We start from the raw sequence: 17,034 nt of genomic DNA, 5'->3' as shown, positions 1-17,034 counted from the left end.
CACATAGCCTTGACTTCAACCCCATTTAAGACCATTGGGATGAATTGAAATGCTGATTGGGAGCCAGACCTTCTTGTCCAACAACAGTGCCTCATCTCACAAAATTTATTTCGGCTAAATGGGCACAAATCCCCACAGACAAACTTCAAAATCTTGTAGAAACCCTTCCCAGAATATTGGTTGGCCGGTATTACGACTCTATATTAATGTCCATGGTTTTGGAATTGGATGTCCAACAAGCTCATATAGGTGTGATGGTTAGGTGTTCAGATGCTTTGGCTATATAGTGTTTCTAACACAAAAAAAGCTCCCAACATTTTTAAAAACACAATTTATTAGTAAAAAAAAGAAATAGAATCCATTCAAATTAGTACTTATTTTGTAATCCTAAAATGTGGGGTATGTGTGGTGTAGTATCTTAAGAGCGGCTTTCCACACATTAGTATCAGGTCTTCTCTATAAAATCATCTCAAGTTAGAACTACTAATTGTATCCTTTTATATCTCACAAACAAATGGCGTTTGCTTGCCCTCAAGTAATGCAAGAGGCTGATTGATCCATATACAATGTGAATGTTTTCGTACAGCTCAATCAACTTTTCTGCACTGCAATACATTTGAGTAAAATAGCCCATCCTCAACATTCCCTATTCAAGCCATCCTGATCACTGTCTCCTCGCTTGATTAATGCAAGCAGTAAGATGTGTTTAACCTGAGGATTCTCCAAGATCCTTTCCTGCATCATTAAACTCTGATTTTCTCATCAGAATATACTCTCCCGTTTACAACAATACCTCCATGAACTCTGCATATCCGCAAGTAGTTCCTCTCTGTGGGGTTTCACCGGTATCAAAGCCGGATGATTTAACAAATACACTCTATGTTTTACCGCTGACGACCTCTGCATCTAACTCAGTCAAATATTATCCGTCTAACCTGTTACCTGATTTTAATTTGTAACAAACGATTGCATGCTGTCTATTCATGTTACCCTATGTTGTTTAATACAGCTGACAAACTCCTTACAAATAACGGAAGCACTCTGTAGTTTTGCCTTATCTCTACACTAAAAACTCTATTGTTGCTTACAATCTACCTTTGCCTCATTGTTTGCTTATTTGTTTGATTCTTAAGCAGGATTACCTTCAATGATTTGCTTGTATGCTGGCTAGTTGTTTAATATATTTAAATCCAAGATATATCTCTAAAATTATTATTTCCTATTCCCCGTTTTCTGTATATATTCATGAAGTGATATTCTTTAAATAGCCACTATATACAAAAACATAAACCGCTACATAGTAGATTTATTACAACTCATTCAAGAATATTGGGTTGTTACTACTGAATAGCTACACTATCATAATTGTTGGGAAATATATATTTATCTATTAATCCTGTACCAGATTATTTCAAATGTACTACTAACTAAGATTCAAATCTTAGTTAACGCATTGCAGAATCAGCCCAAAGCTGCAGGTAAATGTTTTGTTAGATGATAGCCATATAGGCCACATTTAAAATATCATGCACCTTTTATAGGGTAGATAATTACCACTCATATAAACATGTGAGCATATCTAAATGAATCGTGCATCCCCAAAAAAGTCAGGTAAATGTAAACATTATACCATATTTTTGCATATAAATATAAGAGGTGCCAAACTATTAGTTGGAAAAACGAAATACTCTATCTCAGGCAATATTAAATACTAAAAGTAATTTACAAGTTAAAGCACATTGTGATATCACAATAATCTAATCAGGAAGAATAATTTGGAGAAAACATAGTTTATGTATACTTGATAAATTAATTTACTCTTCCCTGACAATAAGAGGAGGCAAAGATGCCCAAACCCCAAGAGCTCTAAAGAAAACCCTCCCACCTCACTAGCAACTTGGTCTAACATATAGCCAAGCAAAAGAAGTAGAAAAATAAACAAGAGCTAAAAATAGAAGCAGGGAAAAGAAATATATGTGCTCAAAAAATTAAACCAACACCAAAAATCACAGGGTGGGATCTCATGGACTCTCACCACGTGAAAGAAATTAATTTATCAGGTAAGGATAAAACATAATTTATGTAAGAACTTACCTGATAAATTCATTTCTTTCATATTGGCAAGAGTCCATGAGCTAGTGACATATGGGATATACAATCCTACCAGGAGGGGCAAAGTTTCCCAAACCTCATAATGCTTATAAATACACCCCTCACTACACCCACAATTCAGTTTAACGAATAGCCAAGCATTGGGGTGATAAAGAAAGGAGTAGAAAGCATCAACAAAGGAAATTTGGAAATAATTGTGTTGTATACAAAAAATCATAACCACCATAAAAAGGGTGGGCCTCATGGACTCTTGCCAATATGAAAGAAATTAATTTATCAGGTAAGTTCTTACATAAATTATGTTTTCTTTCATGTAATTGGCAAGAGTCCATCAGCTAGTGACATATGGGATATCAATACCCAAGATGTGGATCTCCACTCAAGAGTCACTAGAGAGGGAGGGAATAAAATAGAAACAGCCATAATCTGCTGAATAAAATTAATCCACAACCCAAAAATATAAGTTTATTTCACTTGAAAGAAAAAAACTTAAATAAAAAGCAGAAGAATCAAACTGAAACAGCTGCCTGAAGAACTTTTCTACCAAAAACTGTTTCCGAAGAAGCAAATACATCAAAACGGTAGAATTTAGTAAATGAATGCAAAGAGGACCAAGTTGCCGCTGTGCAAATCTGATCAACTGAAGCTTCACTCTTAAAAGCCCACGAAGTGGAGACTGATTTAGTAGAATGAGCTGTAATTCTCTGAGGCGGGGCCTGACCCGACTCCAAATAAGCTTGATGAATCAAAAGTTTCAACCAAGAAGCCAAGGAAATAGCAGAAGCCCTCTGACCTTTCCTAAGACCAGAAAATAAAGCAAATAGACTGGAAGTCTTCCTGAAATCTTTAGTAGCTTCCACATAATATTTTAAAGCTCTTACCACATCCAAAGAATGTAAGGATCTTTCCAAAGAATTCTTAGGATTAGGACACAAGGAAGGGACAACAATCTCTCTACTAATGATATTAGAATTCACAACCTTAGGTAATAATTGAAAAGAAGTCCGCAAAACTGCCTTATCCTGATGAAAGATCAGAAACGGAGACTCACAAGAAAGAGCAGATAGCTCAGAAACTCTTCTAGCAGAAGAGATAGCCAAAAGGAACAACACTTTCCAAGAAAGTAGTTGAATGTCCAAAGAATGCATAGGCTTAAATGGAGGAGCCTGTAAAACCTTCAAAACCAAATTAAGACTCCAAGGAGGAGAAATTGATTAAATAACAGGCTTAATAAGAACTAAAGCCTGTACAAAACAGTGTATATCAGGAAGTATAGCAATCTTTCTGTGAAATAAAACAGAAAAAGTGGAGATTTGTCCTTTCAAGGAACTTGCAGACAAACCCTTATCCAAACCGTCCTGAAGAAACTGTAAAATTCTAGGAATTCTAAAAGAATGACAGGAGAATTTATGAGAAGAGCACCATGAAATGTAAGTCTTCCAAACTCTATAATAAATCTTTCTAGAAACAGATTTACAAGCTTGTAACATAGTATTAATCACAGAGTCAGAGAAACCTCTATGACTTAGTACTAAGCGTTCAATTTCCATACCTTCAAATTTAATGATTTGAGATCCTGATGGAAAAACGGACCTTGAGATAGTAGGTCTGGCCGAACAGAAGTGGCCAAAGCGGGCAACTGGACATCCAAACCAGATCCGCATACCAAAACCTGTGTGGCCATGCTGGAGCCACCAGCAACACAAATGATTGTTCCATGATGATTTTGGAGATCACTCTTGGAAGGAGAACTAGAGGCGGGAAAATGTAAGCAGGATGATAACATCAAGGAAGTGTCAGCGCATCCCCTGCTTCCGCCTAAACATCCCTGGACCTGGACAGGTATCTGGGAAGTTTCTTGTTTAGATGAGAGGCCATGAGATCTATCTCTGGAAGACCCCACAACTGAACAATCTAAGAAAACACATCTGGATGGAGAGACCACTCCTCTGGATGTAAAGTCTGGCGGCTGAGATAATCCGTCTCCCAATTGTCTACACCTGGGATAAGCACCGCAGAGATTAGACAAGAGCTGTGTTCCGCCCAAACAAGTATCCGAGATACATTTTTCATAGCTTGGGGACTGTGAGTCCCACCCTGATGATTGACATATGCCACTGTTGTGATATTGTCTGTCTGAAAACAAATGAACAGTTCTCTCTTTAGCAGAGGCCAAAACTGAAGAGCTCTGAGAATTGCAAGGAGTTCTAAAATATTTATTGGTAATCTCGCCTCTTGAGATTTCCAAACCCCTTGTGCTGTTAGAGATCCCCAAACAGCTCCCCAACCTGAAAGACTTGCATCTGTTGATCACAGTCCAGGTTGGCCAGACAAAAGAAGCCCCTTGAACTAAACGATGGTGATCTATCCACCATGTCAGAGAGTGTCGTACATTGATTCAGCATACAAAGCTGTAGAGGTCTCATGTGAAAACGAGCAAAGGGGATTGCGCCCGATGCTGCAGTCATGAGACCTAAAACTTCCATGCACATAGCCACTGAAGGGAATGACTGAGACTGAAGGTGCCAGCATGCTGCAACCAATTTAAAATGTCTCTTGTCTGTTAGAGACAGAGTCATGGACACTGAATCTATCTGGAAGCCTAAAAAGGTGACCCTTGTCTGAGGAATCAAGAAACTTTTGGTAAATTGATCCTCCAACCATGTTTCCAAAGAAACAACACTAGTTGATTCGTGTGAGATTCTGCAGTACGCAAAGACTGAGCTAGTACCAAGATAACGTCCAAATAAGGAAACACCGCAATACCCTGTTCTCTGATTACAGAGAGTAGGGCACCCAGAACCTTTGAAAAGATTCTTGGAGCTGTTGCTAGGCCAAATGAAAGAGCAACAAATTGGTAATGCTTGTTTAGAAAAGAGAATCTCAGAAACTGATAATGTTCTGGATGAATCGGAATATGAAGGTATGCATCCTGCAAGTCTATAGTGGACATATAATGTCCTTGCTGAACAAAAGGCAGAATAGTCCTTATAGTCACCATCTTGAAAGTTGGTACTCTTACGATTCAAAATTTTTCAGATCCAGAACTGGTCTGAATAAATTTTCCTTCTTTGGTACAATGAATAGATTTGAATAAAACCCCTGAAGACTCCAGGTCTGAAACACACTTCAGGAAAGCCTGAGCTTTTACTGGATTAACTGGGATACGTGAGAGAAAAAAATCTTCTCACAGGAGGTCTTACTCTGAATCCTATTCGATACCCTTGAGAGACAATGCTCTGAATCCATTGATTTTGGACAGATTTTATCCAAATATCTTTGAAAAACCTTAATCTGCCCCCTACCAGCTGAGCTGGAATGAGGGCCGCACCTTCATGCAGACTTAGGGGCTGACCTTTGGTTTCCTAAATGGCTTGGATTTATTCCAATTTGAGGAAGGCTTCCAATTGGAAGCAGACTCCTTGGGGGGAAGATTGAGTTTTTGTTCCTTTTTCTGATGAACGGAACGAAAATGGTTAGAAGCCTTAGATTTACCCTTAGGTTTTTAATCCTGAGGCAGAAAAACTCCCTTCCCCCAGTGACAGTTGAAATAATAGAATCCAACTGAGAACCAAATAAATTATTACCTTGGAAAGAAAAAGATAGTAATCTAGATTTAGATGACATATCAGCATTCCAAGATTTAATCCACAAAGCTCTTCTAGCTAAAAAAGCTAAAGACATGGATCTAACATTAATTTTGATATCAAAAATTGCATCACAATAAAAAGATTAGCATATTGTAATAGGCGAATAATGCTAGATAAGTCAGAATCCAATTCCTGTTGCGCTAAATTCTCCAACCAGAAGGTTGATGCAGCTGCAACATCAGCCAAAGAAATTGCAGGTCTGAGAAGATGACCTGAATATAAATAGGCCTTCCTTAGATAAGATTCAATCTAAAGGATCCTTAAAAGAAGTACTATCTTCAATAGGAATAGTGGTAAGTTTAGCAAGAGTAGAAATAGCCCCATCAACTTTGGGGATTTTTTTCCCAAAACTCTATAGATTTTGCTGGTAAAAGATACAATTTTTTAAACCTTGAAGAAGGAAAAAAAGAAGTACCTGGCTTATTCCATTCCCTAGAAATCATATCAGAAATAGCATCAGTAATATGAAAACCCCCTGGAGAAATCACAGGAGGTTTAAAAACAGCATTTAAACGTTTATTAGACTGAACGTCAATAGGACTGGTTACCTCAATATCCAAAATAATTAACACTTCTTTTAATAAAGAACCCATATACTCTATTTTAAATAAATAAGTTGATTTGTCAGTGTCAATGTCTGAGGAAGGATCTTCTGTATCAGATAGATCCTCATCAGAAGAGGATAAATTATGTTGTTGGTCATTTGAAATTTCATCAACTAAATGAGAAGTTTTAAAAGACCTTTACGTTTATTAGAAGGTGTAAATGCAGTCAAAGCCTTCAAAATAGAATCAGAAACAAATTCTTTAAAATTTACAGGTATATCATGCACATTTGAAGTTGAAGGAACTACAACTGGCAATGTGCTATTACTGATGGATTAACTGCATGTAAAAGTTTATCATGACAACTATTACAAATGACATTCGGCGAAATAATTTCAACAATTTTACAACAAATGCACTTAGCTTTGGTAGGACTGATTCAGGCAGCAATGTTCCAACAGAAACTTCTGAGGCAGGATCAGATAAAGACATCTTGCAAAATGTAAGAGAAAAAACATAAAAAGCAAAATTATCTATTTCCTTATATGACAGTTTCAGGAATACAATACATATATTTAGAACTTTATATAAATGCATAAAGTGCCAAACCATAGCTGAGGTGTCTTAAGTAATAAAAAACATACTTACCAAAAGACACCCATCCACATATAGCAGATAGCCAAACCAGTACAGAAACAGTTATCAGTAGAGGTAATGGTGAATTGAGAGTATATCATCGATCTGAAAAGGGAGGTAGGAGATGAATCTCTAAGACCGATAACAGAGAACCCATGAAATAGACCCCCGTTAGGGAAATCATCGTATTCAATAAGTGATACTCCCTTCACGTCCCTCTGACATTCGCTGTACTCTGAGAGGAATCGGGCTTCAACAATGCTGAGAAGCGCATATCAACGTAGAAATCTTAGCACAAACTTACTTCACCACCTCCATAGGAGGCAAAGTTTGTAAAAACTGAATTGTGGGTGTAGTGAGGGGTGTATTTATAGGCATTTTGAGGTTTGGGAAACTTTGCCCCTCCTGATAGGATGGTATATCCCATATGTCACCATGGACTCTTGCCAATTACATGAAATAATTTATATTTTCTTTCATACGGGTGGTGAGAGTCCATGATCCATTACTCCTGGGAACTAATACCCAAGCTGTGGAGACACAATTAATGAGACATAAAGGGAGGGATATAAAGAACATCTTTTTCACAGAAAAAACAAATCCACAACCACAAAAGAACCCAAAGGGCAAAACACACACTATTTTTGTTTTCCCAATGCACTTAAAATCAACCAACAATCAAAAAAAAATTAACCTGAGACAATTACCTGAAGGACTTTCCAACCAAAGGCTGCCTCAAAAGAAGCAAAAACATAAAAATGGTAGAATTTCGTTTAAGTATGCGAAGAAGACCAAGTAGCTGTCATGTGACAAGGTGAGTGTACACTAAACTTAGATGTGACAGTTCTGGCCTACTAACTGTTCATACTACTCACAAGTGCGAACCTGGGGTGAAATGTGTGTGGTGTGTTTGTTAGTGGCGCCCAAGGCTGACTGTAATAATTATACTAATATTTGCTAAGTGTTAATAACTATTCAATGACTATATTAATATTCAGTGGTCGACTTATGCTATTGTCTGGCTATTAAAAAATATATATTTGTGATGCGAGGTAACAAATGGTTCCAATGAGACTAAGCGTTAAATATAACAAAACGAATTTAATTAAAACTGGACACTTTCAATGATTCAGCGAATAAAAGATTGGAGGTGATAAAAATATCAATATCAACTAGTAAAAATACAAATAAAATAGGACACCGGTGTCTATATAATCTATAATACACTCATAAAAATATTTAACAGCATGTGAAATATAGTTAAAGGCTATATATACTATCTATCAATTTCATATAGTGGTTGTTGGTGGAAAGATACAAACATATAATGGAACGATTCTTAGGTCGTGGGTTTAGACAATGTCTCAAATGTCTTTAAATCAGTGCCGTGCTGTATAGGCACAGATTTACTGGATTGTCCTGTTGAAATTCAAATGTATGGACTGTTCTTAAATAATATTCTTATGGATATTGTGAGTGCATATACGTTATTATAACTTTAAAGTTTGTTGGTTGTGCTCACTTCTATACAGCTTAGCAACTCAAATTCAAATTGTTTACCGTTCTTAGATGTTAAATTTCTTGAGATTTATTGTATGCACATAAAAGTTATTGTAATTTTCCAGCTTGCTGTTTGTACTTACTTGTTTTCTTCGGCTTTACAGCCTGTTTGTACTCACTGATTATTTTCGGCGTCCTTGCCCGACTTGTGTGCTTGTTCCGTTAAAGCTGTCACTGACTCTGGTCCAATCAGTGTCGGAATGTTGAGAGTGCGCGCACTTATTCAAATTTGAAGACTGTTAGTATCTTCTGCCATATACTCCTACCGCTTCAATTTGTGCCAATAGTAGCACCTTCAAAGAATAACAACTATAATATTTACTCCCATAACCTATTCTTTGAAGGTGCTACTATTGGCACAAATTGAAGCGGTAGGAGTATATGGCAGAAGATACTAACAGTCTTCAAATTTGAATAAGTGCGCGCACTCTCAACATTCCGACACTGATTGGACCAGAGTCAGTGACAGCTTTAACGGAACAAGCACACAAGTCGGGCAAGGAAGCCGAAAATAATCAGCGAGTACAAACAACAGGCTGTGAAGCCGAAGAAAACAAGTGAGTACAAACAGCAAGCTGGAAAATTACAATAACTTTTATGTGCATACAATAAATCTCAAGAAATTCAACATCTAAGAACGGTAAACAATTTGAATTTGAGTTGCTAAGCCGTATAGAAGTGAGCACAACCAACGAACTTTAAAGTTATAATAACGTATATGCACTCACAATATCCATAAGAATATTATTTAAGAACAGTCCATACATTTAAATTTCAACAGGACAATCCAGTAAATCTGTGCCTATACAGCACGGCACTGATTTAAAGTCATTTGAGACATTGTCTAAACCCATGACCTAAGAATCGTTACATTATTTGTTTGTATCTTTCCACCAACAACCACTATATGAAATTGATAGAAAGTATATATAGCCTTTAACTTTATTTCACATGCTGTTACATATTTTTATGAGTGTATAATAGATTATATAGACACTGGTGTCCTATTTTATTTTATTTGTATTTTTACTAGTTGATATTGATATTTTTATCACCTCCAATCTTTTATTCGCTGAATCATTGAAAGTGTCCAGTTTTAATTAAATTTGTTTTGTTATATTTAACGCTTAGTCTCATTGGAACCATTTGCTACCTCACATCACAAATATATATTTTTTAATAGCCAGACAATAGCATAAGTCGACCACTGAATATTAATATAGTCATTGAATAGTTATTAACACTTAGCAAATATTAGTATAATTATTACAGTCAGCCTTGGGCGCCACTAACAAACACACCACACACAAGTAGCTGTCATGCACATTTGGTCAACTGAAGCCTCATTCTTGAAAACTCAAGAATTGGCAACTGATAAAATAATTGGTAAAATGAACAGTAATCTGTTTAGGTGGAGGCTGACCTGCCTCAAGTAAGCCGTATGGTCATCTGTTTCCTGGAACCAGAATTTTTTTTTTTAAACTCTTGACAGCATTAACATAATACTTCAATGCCCTAACAACATTCAAATTATGAAGAAATCTCCCTGAAGAATTCCTGGGATTGGGACACAAAGAAGGGACAACAATTTTCCGACTTATATTGTCAGAAGACACAACCTTAAGTAAAAAGTCAAATTTGGTCTGCAAAACTGCCTTATCCTGATGAAAAATGATATAAGGAGGATCACATGAAAATGCAAATCATTCTGAAATTCTTTAGAAGAAGAAATAGCCAAAAGAAACAAAACCTATCAAGAAAGAAGATTAATATCCACTTTATGCATAGGCACAAATGGAAAAGCCTGTAAAATCTTCAAAACCAAATTTAGATTCCAAGGAAGAGAAATTGGTTTAATCACAGGTTTCATTCTGGGTTAAGGCAGTGCTGAAAAATAATGGTGGCCACACAAAATATTGACACTTTGGGCCCATATTGGACATTTCCACTTAAGGGTGTACTCACTGTTGCTGCCAACGGTTTAGACATTAATGGCTGTGTGTTGAGTTATTTTGAGGGGACAGAACATTTACATTGTTATACAGGCTGTACACTCACTACTTTACATTGTAGCAAAGTGTCATTTCTTCAGTGTTGTCACATAAAAAGATATAATAAAATATTTACAAAAATGTGAGGAGTGTACTCATTTTTGTGAGATACTGTATATATATATATATATATATATATATATACATACACACACATACACACACACATATTTATTTATTTTTTTATGTGAGCTTTTCAGTTGCTCTAACTCAACTAACGTAAAATGTGATTGCACTCTCGCGATCTCAACTTACAAAATGAGCAGTCTTTAACTTTCGTGCAAAAACCCAATACGGTTCGCAAACTTATCTAGCCCTAAGTTTTTAAAAATTACAATAATTTTATGTTAAAAAACATTTAACTGGGAATACATAATTTTTTTTAAATTTTGTGTTTTATTTGTAAACACCTAAACTTTAATATTGAATGAGAATATTTTTTAGATGACCCTCCCCACCTACTAACAAATATAAATGTAAAATGTTAATGTTTACAAAAGCATTTAAAAACATACCCTGGCTTTCATTACTGTTGGCCTTTTTGATGCATCTTCTGCAGCGGAAAATTTCATTCGTGAATTGAGGCTAGTTCCAGAAGATTGCAAACCCCTCAGCAAGATTTCCTTTAGTGCTTCATAATTTGGTCTTTCAGCATAGTTCAAACGGGAAATGATCCCCATGAACTTGGCTATTTCACCTGAAATTGAAAAAAACAGATTTGAGATGTAATAGGTGCAGAGAAATGCAAGACTTGAAAATAACTGTTTTAAATTATAAATTGGTTCATTGCCTCTCAATTCTTTGAAAACAGAGGACATAATTCAAGAAAAATAAAAAGAGAATACCGTGTTTTATAGTGTCTAAATATATAATAGTTCTAGGTTAGAAATGATATATTTTAATTAACTTATTGTGACTTTTTGTTTATAATAAGATTTTATTAAAATAACATTGAACTCAATAATGTTCAATAATATTTTGCCTGAAAAAAAAGTGAAGTCAAAGTGATGGTAAATCCTATCATTTGTGAAACACTAGGATTTACCATTGGAACAAATAAATGGGACTTTCAGTCATTATTATTATCATTTATTTGTATAGCGCCGCCAAATTCCATAGCGCTGGAATTCATGAAGTATAAAATACTTAATTCTGAAAGTTCCTTTATCTGTTTGATGTGTTTGCCGCACTGAGCTCATCAGGCAGCCCACGGCAGAACGCTATTTTGCTGCGAGTTTCCACCTCTTTGCAAATAGCCGTACGGGCCTGCCAGCACCAAACAAATAGAGGAATTTTCAGCATGAAGTACTTCATGACTAAAAGTCCCCTTTATTTGTTCCAAAGGTAAATCCTAGTATTTCACAAATGCTAGGATTAACAATCACTTAAAAGCTGTTTAAATTTAAACCAATACAGTATCAGTTGTGTAATTTCTACTAATACTTGCTGGCTGATAGGTATATCATACTAATGCTTATTGGCTGATAGGTACTAATACTCACTGTACCTATCAACAATATTAAGATGTACATTATAGCCAAAAAATATTAGTGGAAGTAACCAACAAATACTGTGGTATTTGTGTCAACTGTTCTTTTACATGGATAACAAATGACATTTTTGTATAGTGCCCCTTTAATGAACTTCACTTCTACAAATTACGAATATATCACACTCCTGTAATCTCTCACAGACCACTTTAGATGCTACTGATCCACTCAATGAGTAAACGTACTGTGGGTACCATGCCTAGATATGACACAGGATACCTATTTCTAATTTCTTTTCTTTCCTCAGTGCATGTTCATTTCGCTATAAATGGGAGCTCTATTGATAAAATATATTTCATGCCTTTTTATTTTTTTATGACAACATGCAACAACCCTTTTCTCAGCAAACACATGACCTGTAATGTGACTCAGAGATCCTACAAAAATCTAAAATAAATAAGTCAACTATCTCTCTAATAAGGGATTTGAATATGAGTGTCTAGCTCAAACAAAAAAATATAGATTTAAAGGTGTAGCAGAGCGCTGCAGGTTTTAAAAACTCTCAAGAGAAGATATATATTAGCTTTGTGATGTATGTGGTTATAATGCACATATGTAAACCTTGAGTCTTGAAAGATCTTTCAATGGAGTTCTAATATATTACAGAAATATATCAAGACCTCTCTGGTTTACTTCCCACATCCAGATCACATCATTCCATACATACATAACTTATACATAATATATACTGAAGAATCTCCCCCATGCAAGCTTTTAAAGGAATATAATACCCAAATGTTGAAGCACTTAAAAGTAATGCATCATATCTGTAAAAAGTTGACAAGAAAATATTACATGAACATCTCAATGTAAAAACTGAAGATAATTTACCTAAAAATTTTCTCCGTAGTCATAACCCATTGTAAAGACACATTAAGCATCCAATCAGGATGCTTATCCTGGGGCTTGCAAGAGAACGTGAATCTGACATGTAGGCACAGTCACATTATTTCTCTCCTTTTAATAGCAAGCAAATTAATTCTTGTCTGACATATGTAGCTCCCAAGAATGAGCCCAAAATGCTGAAGAAGTCGAACTACTTAACTATAGAAACATGCTGTCATAAATAAATGCAGTTGCTACAATATTTTAAAGCTAAAGTGAGACAATATCATGCCATTGTCCTAACAAACAATGCTTGTAAAAAATCAAACACATTAAACAGGCTAGCCTGTGTAAGAGAAAGCTCCTTTACCATCAATGGGATTTGGACAGCATAATAAAATAAAATCACATCGGAAGTTCTTTGAATCAGCTATCATTAGAAGACCCATGCTTTGACTGTAGCTATAGAAAAAGCAGTACGTTTGCACTATGAAACTTCAAAGACAAACTGCTAATGAAATAAATCCCAAAACAAATGACTGGGCTGCTGGAGATGCAATCAGCAATTCTTCTCTGCCAAAAAACAGAAAAACAGGTACGTCTGGCAAGGCCAGAGCCTAAAGGACAATGTTCTACCTATCTTACTTGAATCACCAGAAGAGGAAGAACTGTTAGAACAAAGATGTATGATAGTCTAAACCTCCAACAAAGCACCATTGAATCTAAAGTAAATGCTTAACAGTTTGTGTTTCTACAACAATTCTTGACCGTTTTTATTTTATGTCATGCAAAATATTTCTGATTTATTTTGTCTTCTTAAACGGGGAGAGTCCACAGCTGCATTCATTACTTTTGGGAATTCAGAACCTGGCCACCAAGAAAAGGCAAAGACACCCCAGCCAAAGGCTTAAATACCTCCCCCACTTCCCTCATCCCCCAGTCATTCTTTGCATTTCGTCACAGGAGGGGGGACACTTCTGCGGAAGTTGTATGTTAAGATTTATTTCCTTATCTTCGGACATGCCAGATGTTTTTGGTGTTGGGGACCCAGATGAATTATTTCTGATTTTTGCAGCCTCTGTTGCAGAGGTGTGTTTTTTATTGGCAGCTTCTTAGCTGTCGGTCTGAAGAGTATTGTCCCTCAAATTTTGGAAAAGCAAGAAGTGTCAGAAGATTAAAGATAGTCTCTTATGGAGGGTAGTGCTCCTTGGAATGGGACTGGAGTTTTAAGTAGTCCTGTCAGTCTCTCAGTGAGAGCTTGGATGAAAGTTAGAGTCCGGAGATGCAGGGAGAGTCTTTCTGCGAAACCATCCCGACTCATATTAACAGCTCCTTAGCAATCAGCGTTGACGAGTTTTGCTGCCTGCTTTTATCGCTCAAGTTCATGTCAAAAGCGAGGCTACTATCTGTCACACTTGAGCGGCCATGTTCCTTAACCACGGCATAGATTCCAGTAAGATTGTTTCATTTTACTTAAGATGTGTGAAGTGTAAAGTAAACAAAGAAGTCATGGTCTCAGTGAGACTCCTTTATCTTATGGAATCGAGGGTTAATATCTCCTGAGGGGGGCTATTGAACAGGGGGGACTTTAATCATGTTTGTTATGTGATTCTGTCTGCTAATGTGTAGTGATTTTTGGGCTTGTGGCTATAATCGGAACATAAGGGCCTTTTTTGTCAGGCTGCGCAACCCTTGTGGCTTTGGCATGTTTTATTTGGCCTGCACGGTGTACCTTGTGACCGGGCGTGGTCACGTTTCTAGTCACCATTTCTGTATTCCTGACTGCATGGTGAAGGAGAGAGTCTGTTTCACTAGTTGTCTGGGTCATAGGAGGTGGTGAGAATTCCCCAGCCATTGGAGGTGTAAGGTGCCGTTTTATTTTTTCTTCCTATACTAGTTATGGAGAACTCACATTTTTTGGAGACGGATGTCTCTGATTCAGATTCTACTTCTTGCGAAGAGTATGAAATGGCCCGGGTAATCCATGCCCATCAGTTATGTTCTGCATGCCGCTTTAGAGTGCTCTTTTCTCCTGATCCATGGAACTTAGAGTTCGCCAAGCTATCTGCCCCTGGGGGCCCCATATCCCGTTTGGCGAGTACCCTAGAACCTTCTTTGGCTATGCAAGCAGGTGTCCCTAATGCCGTTACCCCTTCTCCGGAAGGTGGCTTGTTTCCATCAGAGGTTACGGCACGGTTCCGCATGGCCATTTCTTTGGCACTGGCGCATTTACATCTTCCAGGGAGGGAGACGTTAGTGAGATTCTTTCCGTGCTCGGTGAACCAGGGCTCGTCAGGCGAGGGATCGCCTGGGTCAGATCAGCCCTCTGGGGAAGCGGTTGCCTCTGAGACTTCAGGGGACCAATCCTTGGGTCGGGGTCATCAGTTCCCCCGGCCGCGGTAAGTCTTGCTTTTCGTTATAGACTGGCGTGCCTTCGTGCCCTGCTGCAGCATGTTTTGGCAGTGCTGGAGGATCCCAGCCCGGAGGGATCGAGGGGTCCTTGGTCTTCCGCTCCAGACGGCAAGTTGGGTTAGACGTGGGGGGATGAAGTTAATCTCCTTGTTGTCTCCGATTTATCTTTTTCTTTGGGGTATCTTTTGTTCACTTGTGACTGCTGCCCTCTTTTCCTTTGATCTGGTTAGGATTTATTTGGGAGGGTTTTTTGGAAGCTCATGTTTGTTATACTTTTCACTGTTGGGATACATTTCTTCTCTGGAATTCGATAATAGCGATTTTGTGGCTTTGCAACTTGAGTTGTTGGTTCAAATCCAGCTGTGGGCTGGCTTTACATTTTTCGGCCTGAGGCCTATGGATTTCTAGAGGTGGAGATTAGAGGAGTTCTTACTCAGCATGTTTTTTCTGCTTCCCTTATTTTGTTCCTGCACTTCCGGAGGATTCCCTCTTTGGGAGTCTCCTGGTGCAGTTTCTAACTTGATAGTGTTCATGACTGATGTCTACTAGTCTTGTGTGGCAGAGTGGGAGCCGGGAGCTCCATTTGGAGCACGATAAGTGCTTATGCTGCTAATTGTTGGCAGTTCTGGAGAATATCTGCTTATTCCGCAATAGCTCTTTCATGAGTGCAGATTGCACTCTGTGTGAGCTATGGGTTCTGCTCCGTCTTCAGTGTTGTCTTTGGTTTGAATCTTGGCCCTTTGGACTTTCTCCAGAATGGGGTAGTTTTTTTTTCCCCCTATCTTAATTCTGGTAGGTTGTTGAAGTTTATCTGTATTCATTTTTCTTTGTCTTGCTGCAACCTGCGGTTGTGCTTAAATTTGCTGGGGTTCCTTTTTTTACCTTAGTTGCTGAGATTTTAGATCTCTTATTGAATATTTCTGTTTCCTTTTCCCTTCTGGAAATATGTGGAATTGGTACAGCCTTGGAGCCGGCAGGACTTGGCTCTTCGGGGCTTTGTGCTCGCTGGAATCTAGTATCTTTGAGCGGTCTCTATCTGGGCTTTGCTGGATTTAACTGTTGGGCAGTTACTTAGTCCTTTCAGACCTTTTTGCTCTGCTCGGTACAGCAGTTGTTGATTGGTTTGAGTAATTTCAGGCTGTAGTTCCCTTGGAAAGGGCCGCCTTATCTACCCCCCTTTTTTGCATTCAGTGTCCTCTATAGCTTGGGTATTGTTTTCCCAAAAGTAATGAATGCAGCTGTGGACTCTCTCCGTTTAAGAAGAAAAACTTAAATTATGCTTACCTGATCATTTTCTTTTCTTCTGACGGGGAGAGTCCACAGCTCCCCTCCCACGCTCTTTTATGGGGGGCAGCAATGTTTTTTGTTTATTCTTCTAGCACCTTTTTTTCACCTGATATTTCTTCTACTGTTCCTTGTTTCCTTGGCAGAATGACTGGGGGATGAGGGAAGTGGGGGTGCTATTTAAGCTTTTGGCGGGGTGTCTTTGCCTCCTCCTGGTGGCCAGGTTCTGAATTCCCAAAAGTAATGAATGCAATTGTGGACTCTCCCCGTCAGAAGAAAAGAAAATTATCAGGTAAGCATAATTTAAGTTTTTTTTACCTAAAAGGAGATTTCCAGAAAAAAAAAACACACATATGAAGAAACTATTCTGGATAAATTACCTGATAACTCAAAAAGTGGCTGACAATGT

At 37.6% G+C, this 17,034-nt stretch overlaps 1 protein-coding gene across 1 annotated transcript in view; it reads right to left on the bottom strand.

The window, feature by feature from the left end:
- The window catches only part of VRK2 (VRK serine/threonine kinase 2), a 250,139-nt gene that overhangs the window by 73,493 nt on the left and 159,612 nt on the right, over positions 1-17,034 (bottom strand). The window contains exon 11 of the mRNA XM_053712032.1: positions 11,070-11,251. Within this exon, the coding sequence (XP_053568007.1) occupies positions 11,070-11,251 (182 nt within the window). The remainder of the gene's footprint in view (positions 1-11,069; positions 11,252-17,034) is intronic.

Source organism: Bombina bombina, chromosome 4 (assembly GCF_027579735.1).
Source record: "Bombina bombina isolate aBomBom1 chromosome 4, aBomBom1.pri, whole genome shotgun sequence".
Classification (NCBI taxonomy): Eukaryota; Metazoa; Chordata; class Amphibia; order Anura; family Bombinatoridae; genus Bombina; species Bombina bombina.
Note: the sequence above shows the minus strand (reverse complement) of the source record. Positions and strands in the feature narration are given on the sequence as shown.